Source organism: Ochlerotatus camptorhynchus, unplaced genomic scaffold, assembly GCF_037179485.1.
Source record: "Ochlerotatus camptorhynchus isolate MF236.1 unplaced genomic scaffold, CSIRO-AGI_Acam_v1.1 ptg000105l, whole genome shotgun sequence".
Taxonomy (NCBI): domain Eukaryota; kingdom Metazoa; phylum Arthropoda; class Insecta; order Diptera; family Culicidae; genus Ochlerotatus; species Ochlerotatus camptorhynchus.
In genome coordinates this window covers 3,194,767-3,218,164 of record NW_027040595.1, presented here as the reverse complement: position 1 = coordinate 3,218,164, position 23,398 = coordinate 3,194,767, and the positions used below count along the sequence as shown (strand labels likewise).

The following is a 23,398-nucleotide window of genomic DNA, read 5'->3' as shown; positions in this document are numbered from 1 at the left end:
AGGCTGGCGGGGGGAAGTTCAAGCTCGACCAGGTTGATCATTTGTCAGGGTGGGTAGGCGGGTAGTGTGGACAAAACATCAGCTTCAGCAGCACGGATATTTACAAATACTACTGTGTCGCGAAATCTCTTTCTTTCGTGCTTTTGTAGATGTAACAGCTAGTTAGGGTACACGAAGCACGCAGAGATAGATAGAGAGAGTCAAGATCGCGGTCGCGAACAGCACAATTGAATGAGATGAGCTCGTGTCGTGAGTCATTCGATACTGACATCTACTTAAGAGTGTCAATACCGGTTTTAGTTTTGGGAAATATTTATACAGGGATTTGCCTTTTACAATGTTTGGTTGGAATGATTCAGAGTAGCGGATGTAGGCCATATTTATATAATTTCTCACCAACTTTACCAACTAATGCATCAATGTGGTATCATATGAGCTGGTTGACCATTAGACTGATGCAAATTTTGACATTTTCGCTCCACAGTGCTCAAACGGTTCCAAATCGGGTCCTGATTAATCTCCAAAAATTTGAACTTATTTAATAAGAAACTGACTTGGCACAAACCATTTGAAGTTTATATGGAAATTACTATAGAAAAACCAAATGTTTTGTTCATATCCATCTAACAATTTACCATATCACTCTGCTTTAAAAAATGAAATCTGAGCTCGTAGCAAATTTTCTCAGCTACAACTTTGTCCTGAACCACTTTTCAATATAATGTAAGCATCAAAAGCTATCAATAATTCAAGCAACTAATGTCTTACGACTATGCTCAATCAACTGTTCAGCAGGCAACATTGGTGTTTCTGGCGCTTGGAATAGAGCACAAAAATCATGGCTACTATGTCACACTGCAAGATACAGTGTTGCTCACAAAACAGCTGCTTGATCATGCCATAAGATTATCAATCTCTTAAACAATTAATAACTATTTTATTTGACGTTTGGCTCAACAACTATATTCTGCTAAGTTGAAGCTGAGAAAATTTTCCATAAGTATAGCTTTTGAATTTTTGAACAGTGCAATATGTAAAAAGGTAAGAAGACAATGAACAAAAAGTTTGGATTTCCCATAGTAATTTCCATATAAACTTCAAATGGTTTGTGCCAAGTCAGTTTCTTTTTAAATGAGCTCAAATTTTGGGAGACTAATCAGGACCCGATTTGGAACCTTTTGAGCACTGTGGAGCGAAAATGTCAAAATTTGCATCAGTCTATTGACCATATTAATTGCACTATAACCCATAATGTATTGATGGTATATCGAGCGTTCAACTGAGCAAGTTCATTTTGTGCTGAAAGTAACTACACACTTAGAAATAACTACTTTTAAACGAGACGTAATCCATATTGGACGTAAATCATAGAACGTTAACAAACATTTCATGTGAAATTAAGTGTTCTAAAATCGAAACATAAGCTAGTCGACAAAGAGAAAGTTTGATTCAATTGATTTTCACGTTTCTTTCAACTGATTATTATGTCAAAAGGCCCGCTTACATGTGTCGGTCTCAGGGAACCGAAATTTACATGACTTTTTAGTAGTGTGTATGTTTAACTTAAAAAAAAAATAGATTTTGGATTGAAGTTTAAGTGAGAGAGGTTTATGAAAAGAAAGTTTATTGAATTATAAACAACTTCTACGAAGACACCAATCCTCTAAAATTAATAGAAATGGAGTACATAATTAATTTCTGCTAAATTGCCATATCAGACCACAATGCACTGCGCATCGCATCTGTGCATCGATCAAAAGTAAGGTCATCATCCATATACCGTATCTACCACGCAGCAACAGATACGGTTCATCCAAACGGGGGTCTTTATTCGTCAGCACGTGCTTTTGGCAACATCAATTGAGGAACTTCTGCTTCATCGCATTCTTCTCCATCGGGAAGACACGGCATCCCGGTATAGGAGAAAAGTTTTTATCGTCCCATGTTTCAGGGGCGTAGCGTAGTAGTGGCGAGGAAGAGGGGCTGCCCCTCATGTCCACGGCATATTAAAAAAATATATCCATGTTCAAGATATTGCTATTTGTATCCAGAATTTCGGATAAGTTTATGTCGTAGAATCGATCAAAGTTTAAATAAACTGCAAGCTAAGAAAATTTCCAAACATAAGGATTAAATTTCTGGATCACTCACTCGGTGAATATTCTCAAGAATTTCTTTACAATTATTCAAAAATTTACTCAGAGCACGTTTTGGAATTCTTTAATATGGTTCTCCCTAGAAACCAAGAATATGCTTGAGTTGATTTCTATAAAATTGGATAGTTAGTTAGCTATCTTTATTAAGGAGACTTTCAGCCGAACACTGGTTCGTCTTCGGTTCTTGAAAATTTCTGTAAAGTTTCTGTAAAGTATTTCTCTGAATATCTATGATACGGTAGAGTGATGCAAAATTTGAAATTTTCGCTCCACAATACTTAAACAATTACAAATTGGATCCTGACTAACCTCTCAAAATTTGAACCCATTTGGTGAGAAACTGAGATGGCACAAACCATTTGAAGTTTGTATGGGAATTACTATGGTAAAACCAAGATTTTTGTTCATGTCTATCTAATAATTCACCATATCTGTCTGCTTCAAAAGCTTTCAACTGTACTTGTAGGACATTTTCCCAGCTACAACTTTGCTCAAGGCAACTTTTTGATTAAATGCAAGGATAGAAAGTTATCAATGGTTCAATGCGCTGATGTCTTATGATCATGCTCAATCAACTGCTCAGCAGGCAACATTGGTGTTTCTGGAGCGTTGAATAGGACACAAAAATCATGGCTGCTATGTCACAGTGCAAAATACAGTGTTGCCTACAGAGCAGCTGCTTGATCATGTCATAAGTTTACCAATCTCTTAAATAATTAATAACTTTTTCCTGTCTCGTTTTACATAGAAACGATCTTGAGCAAAGTTGTAGCTGAGAAAATTTTCTTTAAGAATGGCTATCGAACCGTTTCGCAGCTCAATATGGAAAAAGACTAGAAGGCAATGAACAAAAAGTTGAGATTTCCCATAGTAATTTACATGTAAACTTCAAATGGCTTGTGCGAAGTCTGTTTCTAACCAAATGAGTTGTAACTTTGGGAGGCTAATCAGGACCCGATTTGAAACCATTTGAGCTCTATGGAGCGAAAAAGTCAAATTTTGCATCAGTCTATTGATACGGCCTGCAAAAAAATCATCGAATTATCTTGAGAATCGCATTAGAATTAAGTTCAGATACATTCTGAAAATTCCCTTAAAAAATCATCTTAGAATTATCATGCACTTTTCCGGAGAATTTCTTTAGATCTATATGCAGAGTTCGATTCCTACGAACACTTTTCGGAATGGATCACATAACTTGAACAGTTCAAAATTACGTTTCCTACTACTCGAACTTTGCCCTTGGAATAATATTGTGATGTATGTTTTCTTCTAGGACAGTGTTTCTCAAACTTTTGTTGACTGCGACCCACTTTAAAAAGTTTCATATGCTCGCGACCCACCAATACTGTATGTAGATGTTGCAAGGTAAAAATGACCTTAACAATCCCATATGGTTTTTAAAATGCCAGAAAAAGCCAGAAATCCAAAAACAAAATAGCATCGATGCGTCCAAGATAAACGCGTAAAAACGACAAAATTGCGCTAGAACGCTAAATCAGTCCAAAAACGGCCTAGAATAATGTGAAAATTGGTCGATAAACACAAGGATTATGGAAGCGCATGAGTAGCCACATTACAACAGAGTAGTATTGAAACTAAAAGTGGTTAAAAAAAAGCCTCATTATCGTTTTGATAGCTCACAAAATAATATGAAAAATTTCAAAATAACATCAAAAAGAAAAAAACGCCAAAATGGCCTCACAGTCGTTAAATCAGTCAATAACTACCAAAATGGCTTTATCTCGCTCAAATGAACTACACACTTAGAAATAACTTATTTTACACGTGACGGAATCCGTCTTTGACATAAAAGATGAGACGTAAACAAACATGTCATGTAATATTAAATCCTCCGAGACTGATAAGTTCGTTGCTCGATGAAAACTACGTTTGATTAAGCTATGTTTCGCGTCTTTTATGACTTAAATTTATGTCAAAATTGACGCTCGTAAATGTCACTCTCAGAGCACCTAAATTTACATGATTATTTCTAAGTGTGTAGTATAGCTTAAAAAACACCCAAGAAGTTTAGAATGACATTGAATAATCTCTCATAATCATCTTCAAACTGGATAAGTCAAATTTAAACTTTCCAAATAGCCCTGAAATTAAATGATACACACTAAGAAATAACTTATTTTACACGTGATGGAATCCTCTTTGGCATAAAAGATGAGACGTAGACAAACATGTCATGTAATATTAAGTGCTCCGAGACTTAAAAATCCGTTGCTGGACGAAAAGTCTGTTATGACCAGGCATCGAAAATCATTTGCATTCATTTCGTGCAAAAACCTACAAAAACTCTATACATAATTTTGCAGAATGCTGTTGATGAAAAAAGATAGAGGCAAATGAATGTAAATGAATGTATGAAATGAATGTAAATGATTTTCCATGCCTGGTTATGACTCAATTTTTTGTTAGAATTGACGCTCGTAATATGTCACTCTCAGCGCACCTAATTTTATATGATTTTTTCTAAGTGTGTAGAACAGTCCTGAAAACGCCATAATAAACCTTTTGATTGCAAAATGGCATTGCAATTCTTGAATGATTTTAAAGCGCCTATATATTTAGAGAAGATCAAATCTGTTAAGAGCATAAGAAAATTTGAATGCTTCTGACTAGATTGTTTGAATTTTCACGATCCACCATAGAGCAGCCCATGACCCACTAATGGGTCGCGACTCATTTTTTTATCTAGTTCGTTTATTTGTAAGGCTCAATCGCGTTAGCTTTACGGAGCCGATAATTCATTGTTCTTTGTTTGTAACAAAATTCACTTAGTTCTATGTCTAGTAGGAGTTGGGCCGAATACTTGCGGCTTACCAGAGGTAAGAGAGGTACATTGTCGAAGGATAGGAAAAGGGGAGGAGCTTGGGGGTAGGGTTTCGTTGTCTCATCAGAGCAATGTCGCCAGTATGAATGGTAGTGTGGTTCTAGATTCGTTTGGAGTTCGACCAGACGTTTCCACACCGACAGATGTTGGGTTGCGAAGGTAGAAAGTCGTCTTAAAACTACTAGACAATATGATTAATTCATTTGGAACTCTTTTCTACATTTTATTGGAAAAACCATTAGAATTATTTTCCTTTACTTTTTCCTCAAAATCAAATTGGAATTATAAATTTGTCTAGAATTTTCATCAGAATTTACTTTAAATTCTAGTCAGAATTATTTTATATTGTTCTCAAAATTAATATTTTTTTTTGTCTTTATAAGAGAGATTTTTAGCCGTTAAAACAGATTCCATTAAAAGACTAACAATACAGGCAACAAAAAAAAAATGCAATTTGGTACATCAAAGTTAGCTAGGGTTTTGAAAGAGATCGGAGCTCCACCGTAGGAGGGGTAATCCCCCGTCCGGCAGAGACTTCTCGTCAGCCAAGAGAAAGTTAAAAGGACCTAAATGTTGTTGTATAGCCCAGCGTACTTGAGGAAATAAATAGCTGTTACTAAAGTGGAAGGTTCGTCGCGCAGTATGTCCCTAATGCTGTTAGGAAGTGCGTATTGCTCCCGTAGATGTTGGTATTGCGGACACAGGCATAGGAGGTGTTCCACCGATGCAGTGCTTCCGCAAACGTAGCACATTCTGTCAAACTGCGTCCCACCAAAACTATGTGAGATCCTTGTATGGCCTGTCCTAAGACGTGAAACCACCTTCTGGTCGCGTAGTTTCGACATATCCGTCCACTTGCTCGTCGTTCCTTTGATTCTTCGGATGAAGAGGGATTGGGATTGGTACCACTCTGATTCCCAGGCTTCCCACATTTAGCTAACTATCCATCGCTTTATGTCCTGTAGTGGCACTTCGTTGGTGTAACGGGGCCAGCTGGTTCAGACCCTGCCAGGCTGTCGTTATGTGAATTTATGTGAAATCTTCATAGACATATTCTTAAATATTCTGCAAATTTGTCCATGAGTCACGAGAACTTAAAGTCCATGAGCCACGAGAACTTAAATCGGAATCTTAATTTTATAAAATATAGGATGTTCAAGATTGATTTTTTTTTTCTTTTGTTGTTGTTGGAGGTTTTTTGGAAAAAGTCGAAAAATCTTAAGCTCATTTTTTTCTTGTCTCAATAGCTTTCAACATACACACATAGAAAAAAAATAATGTAAATTTAGATGCTATGAGATTGACATATACGAGCGTCAATTTTGACATAAAATAGAGACATATCAGACACAAAATTCAACTCAATAAAACGTACTTTTCGTAGAGTAACAAACTTTTCAGTCTCGAAGCACTTAATTTTACATGAAATATTTATTTACGTCTGATCCTTTGTGTCAAAGATAGATTCTGTCACGTGTAAAATTAGTTATTTCTAAGTGTGTAAATATATTTGAAAATTTGTATGATTTTGTTACTCAAAATTTAATAAAAAAAAATGAGATGTACTATGAAAACTTTCGAAATTTCGACCTGTAAAAATACCTTGAGTTTTGAACATGGACAATTTAATTTGTCAACTAATGAAGGGGACGGGACATTCACCACTGCGTCATAATTTACAAATATAATAATAAATCAATTGCACAATTTAACAATCAAAATAAATGTATGCAATTATACGAAGAATCTTTCTACCAGTCCAAAATTAAATGTACACCTTAAAGTGAATTTGAATCGTTCTTTTCCTTGATTTGTTTTCCGTCGTTCTAGTTTTCCGTGCTGAGCACCAATGCTAGCGATGCCAGGGAGGCAGCTCCCACACCAGGACCCTACCTATCGACCCATCAACTCATGAACCGGGGACCAACGGCTTTACTTCCGAAGGAAGCCGTGATCAGAGATTTTATTTCTCAGAAAATCCCGGCTGCGCCGACTGCGATTGAACCCAGGCCTTTTGGGGTGAGAGGGAATCACGCTTACCACTACACCACCAGTGCCACTGAACTCGGTTAGCTTGGCGGCTGCCACTTGAGCAGAAGATCGTGGGTGATCAGAGATGTTATGCCTCAGAATATCCCGGCGACGCTGACTGGGATTGAACCCAGGCCTGCAGGGGTGATTTGAATTGTTGGAACAGGATTTGAAACATTTGTTTATAAGTTTCATAATCTCGCAGAACCAAACTCATGTAATAGTGGGATAAAACTCAAAACACTATTCAATTCAATTGGGTTCTTTAAGGGTATTGGGGTAAATGCATATTCGTAATCTGCATTAAAAATGGAACCATAACCCAAAATTTCATCAATTTTGGTAAACTAGAACTATTTTAAATAAGTACGATTACATTAACAAAAATCACCTTATTAGCGCCCCTCGGTGTCACTTTGTATGGGAGCGAGCTGTCAGTTTGTCAGTTTAGTGTCAAACAGTGAAGTTATTATTTTGCTTTAAATCTGGATTTAAAAATCGAGATAAAAGTGTGTGGTTTCGAAAAAAAAAAATATCGCTGTGCTCAGAAAACGAAGCTCTTTCAGATGATGTATAAAAAATGATACATTTTTCAAAATTAAAGAACCCAATTGTGATGTAAAATGCAAATAATTTATCTTGAAATAAAATTTGATCAGTGTTTTGACTCTGGGGTCGGTGAGGGTAGTCCCTTTGTCTTTAATGGTTTTAGGACAAAAGGAAAAAAAGGTCGAAGAGACAAAAGGTCGAATTAACAAAAAATCAAATAGGACAAAAGGTCAAAGGAACAAAAATACTAGGACCAATAGGTCAAAGGGAAAGTTTTCCGAAACATTAAAACATTAAAGGGATACAAATTCGCGCGATTTGATCAATAAATCCGGTACGTCATTTTGTTATTTCTCCCTCTTGGAGCTGAAGAACGGCAATGCCAGTGTTTGTAAGTTCTGATGAGACCCGTGTATAGCCAAAAAGGCGAAATAACGTGCTTATGTTTACTTGGCACCTGCTTTCAAACATGAGCATTTCCTTGATAGATATAATTTAATGAACAATTCAACTGGTAATGCTCAAAATCCATTAAGCCCTAGAGTTGTCTCCTCCTTTCAAACATGAGCCTATTTTGATAGATTGCTGCGTTTCTTGGAGTTGATTCCTTCAAATCATAAGCGGTTTTTGATAGATAAAATCAAATGAACAATCCAACTGATAGTGTTCAAAATCTATCAAGCCTTCTTAGAGTTGACACCTTATTTCAAATATGAGCGGTTATTTGATAGATTACGTCGTTTCTTGGAGTTGACTTATTCTTTCAAAAATAAGCAGAACTGAACAATTTAACCAGAGATGCCAGATTTACGAACATGTCTGTGAATTTACTGACTTTTATATTTTTCACAGACGTTTTTTTTTTCGTTACAGACATTTACATACTTTTTAGTTTTTTCACAGATATTTACAGAATTTTGTTACCAAGGGAAAATTTTTAAATTCATTTGGTTACACTGTTTTACATCTTGATACGATGCAATTTGGCGCATGTCAGAATCTGTCCACTTCCCGGGGGTATCCAGCACATCTGAAAGAGGCCATTGTGATCATTGGGTCTGAATATGTCCACCATTGACCGTATAGTAAAATTCAAATGTGATTTGAGGGGTCGCAAGATGAGTTTTTGATAAATCAATCTTTTGCGAATTCCCTAGTGGAATCTGGAATTCACATTCTTGTTCATAACTTCGGAACTATAATTTCGATCGTGAAAAAAATCAATAGCGATCTATGGGGATTTAAAACACATCATATGGAACTTGTTCCACTCAAATTTTCTCAAACATATCTGCGAAAATTGAGTGAGTTATGAGCTTACATACATACATACATACATACATACATACATACATACATACATACATACATACATACATACATACATACATACATACATACATACATACATACATACATACATACATACATACATACATACATACACACATACAGAAACATTTTCCGATCCCGTTGAGATGGGTATATTGTTATATGCCATTCGTGCCGTAGACAGAGTAAAATTTTAATTAAAGCCTCATAAATATTTTCGAATATGACAAAAATCGACGAAAAATTTACTCATTTTTGAACTTTACATGTGGATGCACTGCAATCATGTTGAAAATATGGTGTAATATTACTTGTCAAAAAGGACAAAATTATCATTAATACAGTACATGAACTGACATTACGCTGCTTTTACTGCATTTGTTTATTTTTGTGAAACTTACATGAGATTTTAGACATGATTGAAGTGCAAGATGTAATATTAAAATTTATTTTTTTGTTGTGTATGTGTAGGTTCTTTAAAAGCAGGTCTTTTTTGTTCGAACATGATTTTCAAATTTTGCAACCATTTCATGACCACCCATATGATTTGCTGCCCAATTGCAGACATTTCTGAAATTCACAGACATTTTTCACAGACTTCTGAAAGAAAAATCTTACATCTCTGAATACAACTGATAGTGCTAAAAATACATTGAACTTTCTTGGAGTTGACTCCTTTTTTCAAACATGAATAGTTATTTGATAGATAAAATTAAAGATTAACAATCTAACTGGTAATGCTAAAAATCCATTAAGCCCTCTTAGAATTGACTCCATATTTCCAACTTGAGCAGCTTTTTAGCAAAATCTGATGCCATATCCAACTGAAAATGATCAAAAATGTATCTCTGATAGTTCTTTGAGCGAAAAAGAACCACAACTTAAGTTTTAATATTTATATTTAATCATGCATAATATATGACGATTTCAATTGTACCTGTAGTTATTTTTAACTGTCTTCAATATCTCGTTTTGATCCATCGTATTGCTTATGAGTAACACAGTTCGAAAAATATGTATGTTGTATTTCCTCACACTGTAGGTACTTGGATAAGTTTGATATCTCTTTGTACCGTAAAACGGGGTATCTTTGATAATGCGGGTAACTTTGATAGTAGAATATATTAACTCAATTTACTCTAGAGTTTTTCTAGAGTATAGAGTTTTTGTATAGTAGGGGAAATGGATGTAATGTCGGCCTTAATGCCCCGAATTTGGGCCCATACATAAATTCAGAAATAGACTAAATTTTCATCTAGATAAAATTGGTTAATAGCATATTTTTAGCAATGGGCCCAATCTTAGATCTATAGGCCAACATTAGAGCCATTTCCCCTATGTTGAACATATTTTCCAAAAATCTAAAATATATTATATATTAAATGTATATAAATATATTTCCGATATAGCCATCACAAATTCAATGCTGGCTTCTTATTGCTTATGATATTTCTGATTATATACGCATTCAAAGTTTCATATTTCTTGAACTCAATTGTTTGGAATTCACGCATGTTTTTCTACATTCAACGAGTATCATCAAAGCAGTGCTGGTAAATATCATGTCCGTCATGTGAGAATGACAAAACAGGTCCTATCACTATCATGAGACAAAGCTATATGTCATGAGCATTCCTGTCATTTTAAATGACGAAGCTCTCATGAGATTAATTCTCATATTTTTTGGAAACCAAATTACTAGTAAATTTAGATGGATTGCCACAAGCAATAGTATGTTATCGTGAGAGTGAAAAGATTTTAAAAATTCTGCAGCACAAGTAACATATTTATTAATAAACGAGCTCGTTATTACATTGTTAACAACACTATCATGTTCTGTCATGACAAAAAAATCGATGAGAATTTAGCGAACATCTCTGTCGCTGCATTTTCGACTTATGATAGTGACAGAGCCTCCTCTGTAAATATCGCGTGGAATTGTTCATTGACAATTATATTTTCCAGCACTGCATCAAAGTATCAAAGTAACCCCAAAACAAAAAACTAATGATTGGTCCCAAGACAAAAAAAAATAGTGCAAAAGCAATAATTTGTGTTAAACATATTGCTTACGAATTTAATTTACGATCCTCAGTACTTGTTTTAACACAATAATATTTGAAAAAAACATTAATGGTTCTAAAAATATGAAGAATATACTTAAAAACAAACTATCAAAGCTACCCCGTATTACGGTTACATATAAATCCTTCGACCTTTTATTCCTTTGTAATTTTGTTCCTTCGACATTTAGTCCTATTGCTTTTTTGTTGATTTGATCTTTTGTTCCTTCGACCTATTGACCATCGAACTTTTGTCATAGATTCCTTTAAAGGCAACACGAGGAAGCGATCAAATGAACTCGTAATGCTCGTACTCGTCGAGCTCGTATGGACTCCACCATCCTCGCCTCCTTCCTCCTGTTTTTCAATTGTCACCCCTAACCAAGCAAGCCGCGAGTAATCGGCCCCCGCTCTACTAACTTTAGTTTCATGAAATTTTGTTAAACAAACGCTGAATTCCGGCTCCGTGAAGGTACTGCGAATGAGCCTTGACAAATAAACAAACTCTATATATAAAAACCCATAATCTACCGTTACACACTGGGTTCATTGCGCTAAACTATCTGATTTAACAAATATCTTCTCTAATGCTACGCATTCAAACATTGTATGAGCAGTCCATCTGCCAGCCGCGCCATGACCACGTTTTGCAGTCACACCGCACACACCTCATGCAACTAAGTGTAAACATTTCGGTTTGCTTTTATTCGTGCTTTATGTGGTCTACGTCGTAAAATATGTTTCTCGGTATCATTCAACCAACTACCTTGCGTGTGCTGGCACATCATGGGTTTTGATGAAGGTAACATATGGGCTCCCCAAAATATCAGTGCGCCACATCTCGATGGCCTTCGAGGGCGCGGAACTTTGTGGTGTTTCTCAAGCCTTCTCTCATGTGCCTTCGCAGGTGTGCATGCGCTTCGTTTAGCATGAAATCTTTCATTTTTCCATTATTCGCACCTGAATTACGAGCGGGAGTTGCTGGCTTGCTTTTACAATAGCTAACAACCGCTAGATTGCTTGTATTCATTTTGCACGTTATTACCTACTTCGCTTCTTGATTTGTTCTAATGGCAAATTAGATCGAGTTAGGGAGCTTTGGCTCACACCGAATATATGAAACGAGATCCAATTGCCACAATAATTAGTGAATAGGCTATCCAAGCAGAATGGAATTGGTCACACCATCTAAAAAGATAAAGTTCTTCTTCTTCTTCTTCTTCTTCTTCTTCTTCTTCTTCTTCTTCTTCGCATTTCAAGCTTATTGCCTGCTCTCAACTTAGTGTTCTAGATGCACTTCCACAGTTATTAATTGAGAGCTTTCGATGCCTGTACCATTTTTGCATTAGTATAATTGTGTGGCAAGTACAATCATACTCTATGCCCAGGGAAGTCGAGAAATTTTCCAGCCCGACAAATTCCTCGACCGGACCGGGAATCGAACATGGTCTTGCTTTGTAGCTGCACCTTAACCGACTGAGCTAAGGGAGGCCCCAAAACAAGTTAATAAAGATGAAGTTGCAGGTAAATTCGTTGCTACATTTTTTGGGCTTTAAATATTCGATATGATCCAAATGGCTGAACAATTGAGGAGCTTGTCACAGAAAAAAAAATGAGTACTTCAGATCCAAAAGTGGAGAAGTTGCCATTCACGAATTCAAGCGTACTTTGCGGTGAAAGGCAACCTTTTACCTGTAGTTAACATAGGCAGGATCCCTTGATAATGTGAGTGCTCATTTATTTCTATAGAAAGCCCCTTTGAAACGCAACGCTTGCTAAATAGAAACTTTTGCCACTTTTTGCTTCGCTGATTTCTTTGCTGTTTCCCTTCTGTTCTGTGGAGCTGTGCCTTAATTATGTGACGAGAAAACGAGAAAAAATTACCCCACTTTCTTTCTTTCATCACGATTCCCGCACATTTTATTTGCTCAGAAAGCTCCTTTTTATGGTCGATGTAATTTTATGGTTCTTAGTTTAATTGATATCCAAAACCTAATGTTCTTATTTTTTTTAATATAAAGACACAAGTTCTTTGGAAAATTGTAGCTGAATTAATTTCAAGCTGCTGTGGTGAAGATTTTTTTAAAATTAAACTTGCTAGTGAAGCTCACTTGGAGGTAACTCTTACTATTTTTGATGGATAAAGTGAATTGATATCTTTTAGCGATCACGACTATCACGAGTTATTAACGTTTATCTTTAAGAAAAGTCATTTTGAAATATCTATTACTTTGTTTTGTAATGCTTTCAAATGCTTCCTTTAAAATTTGTGTGTATTTGTCGCATGCTGAGTAATTGGATTTTTAAAAGGACGCTTATAAAAAATAAAACCGTCAAAATCACGGGTGTTAAGAGATATCGAGTTAAATTATTTGATTATTTGATATGTAGGGGAGAAGTTTCGTCTAGACGAAAGATCATGTTTTGTTGACATTTGCGTCAGATTTTTGAACGAATATAATTTTGAGAGCACCTCGTATGTTTTCACTCCCTTCGACTTTTTTTTAGTCAACATGGAATTCCTTTATAACTTCATTCAAAAAGTATAAATTCACAGCTCAAAGCTGTGAATAAGAAGAATCGATTATAAATTATTGAAAGGGTGATGTTTCGTTTGAATATTTGTTCAGATTGATAAGAAGTTGAAAACTCAGTTAGGGGACAGTTGGGGAATCCCCCAATGTTTACACACAGGCTTAAACGGGATATATGAGTTCGGCGATTTCGGTGGAGGCGGCGGATTCGATTCCCGGTTCAGTGGAGGGAATCTTTCGGATTGAAATCTTTCTTGACTTCCCTGGGCATAGAGTCTCATTGTGCTTGCCACACAATATACCAATTCATGCATTGATATTGGCATCGAAAGCTCTCAATTAATAACTGTGGAAGTGAATTCACTTCTAACACTAAGTTGAGACCACACAATAAGCTAATATGCACTAAGCAATAAGTTTGAAATGTGAATAAGAAGAAGAAGAAGTGATCGTAGGATTCGTGTAAAAATTAATATTCAAAGCTTTTTTTCGTTTTCTGTCAAATTTTAGAAAAATGTACATTTAGGAATGTAGGGGAAATTGCTCTAATGTTGGCCTATGGATTTAAATTTGGCCCATCGCTAAAAATCTGCTATTTATCAATTTTATCTAGATGAACGCGTCATTGGGACGGTACTTATGGATATTTTTGGGTGCTATTGAAAATTTAATCGATTGCTGAATTTATGCATGTGCCCAGATTAGGGCCACTTAGGCCGACATTATATCCATTTCCCCTATATATCAAATTAGATATTAGCTCGAGAGAATTAAACAAATCCGAGGTAAAGTCCTTGAGTTTAGTGTCCTTTAAAACAATGCATGTTGTTATGGACTCCGGAAATAACGTTCTTACACAAAATTTGTCACGCAATACACCTTTCAGGTGATAGAATTGAGCTCTCCCTTTAGCAGATAAGCAGGTTGTGTTCTTCGATACAAAAGTTCTTTGAAGGGAAATTTCTTTTCCAACAGTCGATTATTACACAAAATCACACATAGTCTTTCGTATAACTTACAACCACTGTATTCGCTTAACACACTTATTACATTTAGGCAAACAATTTATTGAACGATTAATATTACATTTATAACACTAACAAGGGTAAATGCACCCCTATTGGCCATGTTAATTTTGGGTCACCTTTTGACGATATTTTACGTTGTTTACAATTTTCAGATGTTCAGTTGCATTCAGTTTGTTGGTACAAATGAGTGAGATATCTTTTGTTATTACAGTCGGCAATATCGAGAGGATACGACCACTTCTTATAAGTTCGGTACGGTCGGTACCTTTCGTGAACTTTCCTATAATACAGCGGTTGTTCAGCGCAAGTTACACTACAGCTTTTATGCTACGCCTACCCTACTACCAACCGGTGGAAACTTACGATTTTAAATTGGCTCACTACTTGACTAGGCTATTGGTCTCAAGTAAATCGATTAACGTACCCCTTTCATAGAGGTAACTCTAAGACTAGAAGATCCCGAAATAACGTGCTCAACTTTTTGGCTCAGCTCTGGTACTCTCTTCGGTCCCAAGCTAATCTAGAATGTTGACTAGAATGGGGTACGTTAATCGATGTGCTTGGGACTAATAGCAACAATCAATACGAAAGTAACGATTTTAAATTGGCTCACTACTTGACTAGCCTATTGGTCCCAAGCAAACGATTAACGTACCCCATTCTAGTCGAAATTATAGTACTACGCAATGTTTGTTTTGATTCGCTATGAAAATTTGACAGAAAAAATGAGGTGTTATTGGTTTTTCTTATGTTTCGAGGGGTGAATCGATTAGCTTGGGACCGAAGAGAGTACCAGAGCTGAGCCAAAAAGTTGAGCACGTTATATCGGGACCTTCTAGTCTTAGAGTTACCTCTATGCTAATAGGCTAGTCAAGTAGTGAGCCAATTTAAAATCGTTAGTTTCCACCGGTTGCTATTAGGTTCTGCAGCGTGACGTCACGAATGAACTCAGTGTTAATCGGCTGAACCTTTTTGACAGTTCAGTGGTACTGTTTACAAGCACTAAGCCGTTTTTTTTTTCGAAAAAATATATTTTAAAATTTCCTTATAGTGTTGTTTTACCGGCCACCTAAATTTGACAGCTCAAATTTACATAAACATTACAATAATGGTGTGCCCGAAATGAACAAAACAACAATCGCAACAATGGAACGGAATTTTCAACTATTTAATACTAAATCTTCTACCTTTTCAGCTGCTCAGGTTCCTGGAGTGTCGTTCAGTTCGGTGGTTGGTTGCTGGCCGAAAAGAAGAGGAAAAATTCGGAACACATTACGTTTGTACACTCCACTGGAAGTTCGCAAAGTCTCGACCCTTACTACTCCGCCTGATCCAGGATGAATGTGTACGATGCGTGCGGGGGGCCAAGAGACTAATGCTTTTCCTTCCTCCTGGACAAGAGGAATTTGCCCGAACTGGATTTCCATCAGAGATGAGGATTTTTCGCGCTGATGATTGAATTCCGTAAGGTATTACCATAGAGGTAACTAAGACCAGAAGGTGCCGAAGAAACGTGCTCAACTTTTTGGCTCAGCTCTGGTACTATTTTCGTTCCCAAGCTAATCGAAACATAGGAAAATCCACGAACCCCTCATAGCGAATCAAAACAATCATAGTGTAGTGCTAGAATTTCGACTAGAATGGGGTACGTTAATCTATTTGCTTGGGACCAATAGGATAGTCAAGTGATGAGCCAATGTAAAATTGATAGTTTCGTATTGATTGTTGGTATTACTTCCTTTACCGGTCCCAGTGTTGCTGGATCAATTTCTTCAGTTGTTGATAGTGATTCAGCCGATTGGTGGAAATGTTTATATAGTTCGGCTCCGGAAGGCTGAGAACCGACGTTCCGATGAGGAAATGCCGGAGATAGAGGACATCTAGCTCAGTAGGATCGCTTGATAATGACGTCAGAGGCCGACTGTTCATATTTGCCTCGACTTGGGCACGCACAGTCCCGTCGTCCTCGAAGGAAAGCTTGATGTTACCAAGCGTTTTTGCTGTCTTCACAGCCACTTCCCGTAGGCCAACGAAAGAAGGTAATCTTGAAGAAATGGAGTGCAACTGGATCCGGTGCATGCTGCATTCATTGACGATTGCTTCTCTGATGCGTTTATTTTCGAAAAGACGGTACAGCTCGGCTAAAGTGTTGTTCGCTCCTTGAAAATGTGTATGATGAAGATGAAGCGATGCAAAGCTGCAAGAAAGGCCTTCGTTGAAAGGTCACATACCAATCCAAGGTGGACGGCTATGTATGCTTTATGTGGCGCTGCTAGTCGGTGTGCTGGTTTCACGTAGACCGGTCCGAAGTAGTCCACTCCGACTACGGTGAAGACTCTGCTCGTTACGGTGTGAGGCTTTGGTAGTTGACCAGTGACAGGGACAGGGTTTTGGTGAAAGCTAGGAAGGGACACAGTAGTCTCAGTGATGATTTGTTAGAAACGGATCGAGTTTTTGCAAGTTCTTTCAGATCTTCGGCGAACATCTCCTGCTGTGCAATCTTCGTAAGCATTTTCTTGACGTGTTCCCCTACTGCGGCGAATAGGCGAGGATAGATATTAGGTTTGCGACGACAACGATTCACAAAACGAAAGACCAAAAGCGGTGATGCGAACTAAACGCCACAAGGATGAGTACCGATGAAACAAAAAGGGATGCTCCGGTGATTGCTGTACCACAAGTGCTGTTTTTCGCCGTTCTAGTAGATCTTCTGGTGGAGTACCTGTCGGCTGTTAAAGCCAATTATCTTCCTCTTTCGGAAGTCATCGTGGGTCATAGCACTAGATAGTGTTAGCGACAAATTCTTTAGGAAGCATTCCGCGTGAAACAAGGTCCGCTGGGTTGTCAATTCCTTTAACATGATTCCAGTGGTGGCCGTGTGTTAGTTGTTGAATTTCAGACATTCTATTTCCGATGCAAGTCTGCCAAGTATTGGGTGGTGCCTGGATCCAGCGAAGTGTAAGCGTTGAGTCTGACCAGCACCAATTTGTGGGGAGACTGCAAATACTTGCTTCTCTCTCACTAACTGATACAATGAACAGTATACCGAGTATGGCACTAGATGCTCTACTTTATCAGCTTCCGTTGCATTAATTTATCCAATTAGAAGCTGAAAGAAGCACTTTAAGGGTTCAACGGACAAATTACTACCTTGAAAGTGATCTTACACCTTAGTATTCTAAAAATATTTGATATTGATTCTCTTGTATTAAAAAATTAAGACTTGATGAAAAAACAATACCATTTCGATTGGTTATACAATGCAACAGAATTTGATCGTAATGTTTGGGAAAGTGGGGGACCAAACATCCGTCCAGGTTCAACTGTTTTTTATACAGACGGATCAAGATTGAACAATCGTGTGGGAGCAAGGATAGATACACACTTAGAAATAACTAATTTTACCGTGACGGAATCCATCTTTGACATAAAGGATCAGACGTAAACATATATTTCATGTAAAATTAAGTGCTCCTAGACTGAAAAGTTCGTTACTCGACGGAAAGTACGTTTGATTGAGTTGAATTTCGCGTCTGTTATGTATCTATTTTATGTCAAAATTGACGCTCGCATATGTCAGTCTCAGAGCACCTAAATTTACATGATTTTTTTTTCAAAATGTGGATCTCAATAAATATGGGTTACTGACCATCCGTGTTCCAAGCAGGAATTCAAGCAAGTCTTGAATGCTCTGTAATAGGCTTGCCCAGAAATTATAAACATTAGAATATCTGCATTTTGTCAAGCAGCATTAAATGCTTTAAAATCAGCAGCATACAATTCAAAACCCGTATGGGAATGTGCAATTTCACTTCAGAAACTTGACTATATGGAATTTCACTTCAGAAACTTGGCTGAATGGGAATGTGCAATTTCACTTCAGAAACTTGGCTTGTAGAAACCAAGTGAACCTATATTGGGTTCCTGGCCACTGTGAATGAAAAACCCGACACGTTAGCCAGGCTAGAACCATCTCAACAATTCATAGGACCAGAACACTCCTGTGGAGTTTCTGCTTGTTCTCTTAAAATAGGGATCAAGATATGGAAAAAAAAATGAAAGTGGAGACCAACTGGAGCAACACTTCTATTCAGTTTTGGTGATATTGTAACAAAATATCATGCTTGATATTGATATTAAAAGCTCCTTTGATTTTGCGAGGCTATTCACAACGTTCAAAAATCAAGCGGAGAGTTAACTAGGCACAAAAATGATTCCGTTGCTCATCGTTTTCTTAGAAAGAGAAAGTATAGTTTGCTATCTCTTTTTACTGTTCACCGATGGCACACACGAAGTGACTGCTGCCAGCTGTTATGGAAGTTTCGGTTGCATTCGGGTGTAAGCAAAAATCATTAAACTCAATCTCACCACAGTTTGTTGAGATTTGCAGCTGGTCATATTTGTTAGTTTGATAATCTGAGCTGCGATATCACAGCTTGCAAAATCAACCGCAGCTATATGCTTGTTGATTTTTGTCTACGCAAATCAATCGTGTCTTGGGCATTGGTGAGATTTGATTTTTTGATATTTTACCAACACTGTGTACATTGCTAGGCAGTCGATGATTCATGATTCAGTTCATGATTCCGAACATTTCAATGACTAACAGAATTATGGAATCAGTGTTCACTCGGCTGTCGACAAAAGCAGACCACTCTCGATGTGTGCTACGCGATCGTCTGTTTTCTCGGCAGCAACCATTGTGTGGTCCTCCTCATTGTTCTTCATCAGCAGTTCTTTCGGTCGATGCGTCGTCGACTTTGGAAAGCAACCGTTTCGTGATGAGTGTGTGAGTGCTGACCACGTTTTGCGTCCATTGCTGCAATGGACGCGCTCTGACCCTCGTTGGCGTACAACAATTTGCCATACAATGAAACTACTGGAAGCGGCTCCAGTTCTGATGGAGGAGGCTTTTTGGATAGCGGAAGATAAAGTGTTTATTGTGTTGTACCTTTTGACTATATTTTTAAGATGTATTGTATAGTTACCAAGAATCCTCGGCTCTGTAAAGTTAATTCGGTTGAGCCTTATCAAATAAATTAATGAACAAAAAAAAAAAAAGAATTATGGAATTATCATGGAGAGATCTATCCTTTTTTCTTTGGATTATTTTCCGTCGATCTTGTTTTCCGTGCTGAGCATCAATGCTGCCGACGCCAGGGAGGCAGCGCCCACACCTGGACCCTACTTATCGACCCACCAACTCATGCACCGGGGACCAACTGCTTTACTTCCCTTGCGAAGGAAGGCGTGATCTGAGATGTTAATGCCTCAGAATATCCCGGCGGCGCTTACTGGGATTGAACCCAGGCCTGCTGGGGTTAGAGGTAATCACGCTTACCACTACACCACCGGCGCCGCTGGTTTGATAACAGGAAATTGTCCATGTAAATATCACTTGAAGTTAATACGAAAACTTTAAGAGGTGTGTCGATTCTGTGACATAGAAAAGGAAGACCCTGAACACCTGCAAGGCACGTTCGGCACAGCGCTAGGCCCAACGCTTGGCACAGCGCTTGGCACAGGTCAATAACTCGACACGAATTAAGGTGTGCAGAGTCGAATGCTCGTTGACATTAACATTTTCTTCCCTGTCCCTAGTTACGGTAAAGATGGGCGTGGTCGGGAAGAGTGACAGTCATGCATTTGGTATGCTTGTTTAAATTGGAATCAATGGTTACTCCCCAGCTATTGCTGAACGCAGATTGACTAAAAATTTCAAAAGAGACGTGAGTGTCACTAGTATCCAATCTACGAAGTATACCGTAACAACGGTAATGCTAACGCTAGTGCTGCAGGTTTTGGTCTAGGGCCTCAATCAAATTTGATATATGTTTTCATGTTTTTATTTGCGTAGATATACATTGACCCCACAATTATGGATCAGCTTAAGAAAAATATGGATCAGTCTGTACAGCGTGTTAATCAAATGGAAGTGATCCATAATTGTGGGGTCAGTGTATCTATATGGTAACATATGTTCTAATTTTGTATCGGAATAAATTTTTTAAAGAATGAAAAAGTATGAAATTTAAGATAGCGCCAATAAGAGGACTAAAAGGGCCAAAATCTGGCACACTTCTCTAGTTGTAAAACTTGAGCTCAACATTAGAGCAAATTAGAACGAAGGTAACATCACATCATTGACTTTGTTTGAGTTTAGTTGGAACGTGAGGTACAATATCAACAAGATTATGGCCTATCTGTTTCACGTTTTAGATTTCAAGGACTATCATATGTTGTCATAAACTATAAGTAGGACACGTTTCGGCAGAATCCATGAATTACAGCAACAATTTTTTTTTTTCTCACTGTGACCGTTATCTGACACCTGACCGATATCATCCCCATGATTTAAAAAACACAAATTTTTCATCACCTGACTGTCTCCTTTTGTCTCCTCGTGAAGAGTGATTCACGCTTGAGGAAAGTTGCTTAACAAGCTTCGACAGCTCACGATGGCAATCACACCTGATGCAATTGCTGGTTATTTTTTTTCCAAACCTCTTTGTTCCACGGATCGCTGTGCATAGATCGCTCGAGATACACTATTCTTTTCTGAAGGTCGGTACTCAGCCGACCATGTGAGTGCGATCACACAAGTGGTGTAGGAGCTGGTTGAGAAGAAACAACTCCTTCGAACAGGCGGCGGTGCGGCCAATGTGGGAAGCAAAAGTTGAAAAACCGGAGCTTCGGCGACGGAAAGAAAATGCCATGAATAAAGAGCGTTATCCCTAGTTCGGTCGTTTGCTGTCGATGCAAGCAAGCAAGCGAACCGGAACAAACTGCGTAAGGCAGGTGCGAGGTGAGTTCTGAACCAACTTATGTGTGATCAGAGTATTATGTGAAAACAAAAGTGATTTTTCAAGTTTCTGAAATGTTTCGAACCTACCTCTCAGCTGATAGACAACACTTCCAACTGGAGTGTTTTCCGGTAGACTGAAGCGAGACATGTCTCCGGATCCTGGTATGAAGTGCGGTGTTCGGTTGATGATTTGACATTTAACCGGTTGGACTAGAATCAGCAGAGCGGTTGCGATGGCAAAAACCAGTCGACGAATCAGCATCCTCCTTCTTCGGCAGACTTCCTTCAGGCTTACCATTGTGTCTCGTATGAGTGAACTGGAGAACACACTATATTTTATGGTTTCCCAGATGCACTACTGAGAGTTGTGGTTTCCCCTATCTCCTCTACAATGTAGAATACGAGCGAGGTATACACGGATTTACTTTCTCGTATAACAATCTTCGTGTGAGAAAAACTCCCACTGGCTAACCCACCAGAGTGACCCCTCTAAGCCATTTCATGCCCATTCGTGGATCAATTTCTTATACACTCGCCCAGGCTTACATTGGCTCTCTTGGGCTATACACTAACACGAACACTAGTACCAGTTCTTGGACAGCGCGAAACCCGGTTACGTTGCACAATCTTCTTTTTGCTCTCCACTTTTTGCGGTTAACTTCATTCGTCGATCTCAACTATTACAAGCGAGATTTTTTTAAATCACCATGACTGATAGAATTTTCTCGATGCCTAAAGATTTCTTCGATGCCTTTCCAACAGCAATTTTCAAAACCACTACAGCAATCCGGATGTAAAATCCTAATCCGGGACAAAACTAGGCCAGCACGAAATTTCCAAACACATTCCAGACGACGCAATGCACAAATGAAAAAAAAAAAACCTACAAAGGCATCTCGAACGAAGAAAGCCACTTTTCACCTTTTCATCTTCCAGCTTCGAACCCAACAGACGAAAGATCGTTTTCTTCTGCTTCCTTTTCTCCTTTCTATCCTCAGTGGGTTATTGCACACTGAAGCAAGGGCCCACAACTCGAATGGACACTTGGGACGGACCGGCGACCAACAAACGTCTTACCGCGGTAAAGGTTCCTCGAAGATTGAGTCCACCAGTTCGTGGGATCGTGCCCCGCTGGCTTGAGGTGAGCTGAGCGCATTTACCTTGCGAATCGCGTTGAGAGAAAGACAAAATTAAGAGCGAACCACCACGAACAGGTAAACTGCCGTTTTTGTGTTGTTTTGTTTTGATCATAAAAACGTGCGCGCCCGCCAAGCGAGTTTGTCGCTGGATGGACGTTGAAGTCGCTCGTAGTATTAGCGAGTGGTGAGTTGCTTCGAAAAAGCACTCACTCTCTAGATGATCGGAGAAGGATGGTTTTTGTTGCTGTTATTGGATGCCGGAATGCTTGTTTTTGTTTACGTTTGGTCCGGTTTCGAATCATGGAAGGTAGCCCTTCAGTCTGCGTGTTTCAAATCGTTCTAGGCGCCTGATTACTCCATTTGGTTGGAAGAAAGTATCAAACCATAAGATATTTTGAATAAATCTTATACAGTACAGTGTTTTGAACATTATACGTTAGCTGCACATTTAGGGAAGATCCATAAATGACGTAGAATTTCGGGGTGATTAGTAGGATGGATCAACTTTAAAACCCTCTGTTTCCCACTGTTCTTTCAATGCGTACACACTTAAAAATAACTAATTTTACACGAGACGTAATCCATCTTTGACGTAAATTATGGAACGTAAACAAATATGTCATGTAAAACTAAGTGTTCTCTAACCGAAACATACGCAACTCGTCGAAAAGTACGATTGATTGAATTTATTTTCTCGTTTCTTTCAACTGATTCTTATGTCATCTGGGCCGCTTGCATGTGTCGGTCTCAGGGCACGGAAATTTACATTACTTTTTGGTAGTGTGTTTTGAGGTCCCCAACAACTGTATTTTGGTTATAATTTCGATTTGCAGGATAATTTTATGTTTATGTTTTGAATGGGAAAATGTATGGGAATGATCCTATTCATTTGCTTACCAAAAATCCAAATATCACT

At 38.1% G+C, this 23,398-nt stretch overlaps 1 protein-coding gene across 1 annotated transcript in view; it reads right to left on the bottom strand.

Annotated features, from left to right (window-relative positions):
• Window positions 1–21,823, bottom strand: part of Cad74A (cadherin-74A) — a 47,254-nt gene extending 25,431 nt beyond the window's left edge. The window contains exon 1 of the mRNA XM_065219519.1: window positions 21,431–21,823. Within this exon, the coding sequence (XP_065075591.1) occupies window positions 21,431–21,641 (211 nt within the window). The 5' untranslated portion in view covers window positions 21,642–21,823. The remainder of the gene's footprint in view (window positions 1–21,430) is intronic.
• Between the last annotated feature and the right edge of the window lie 1,575 nt (window positions 21,824–23,398).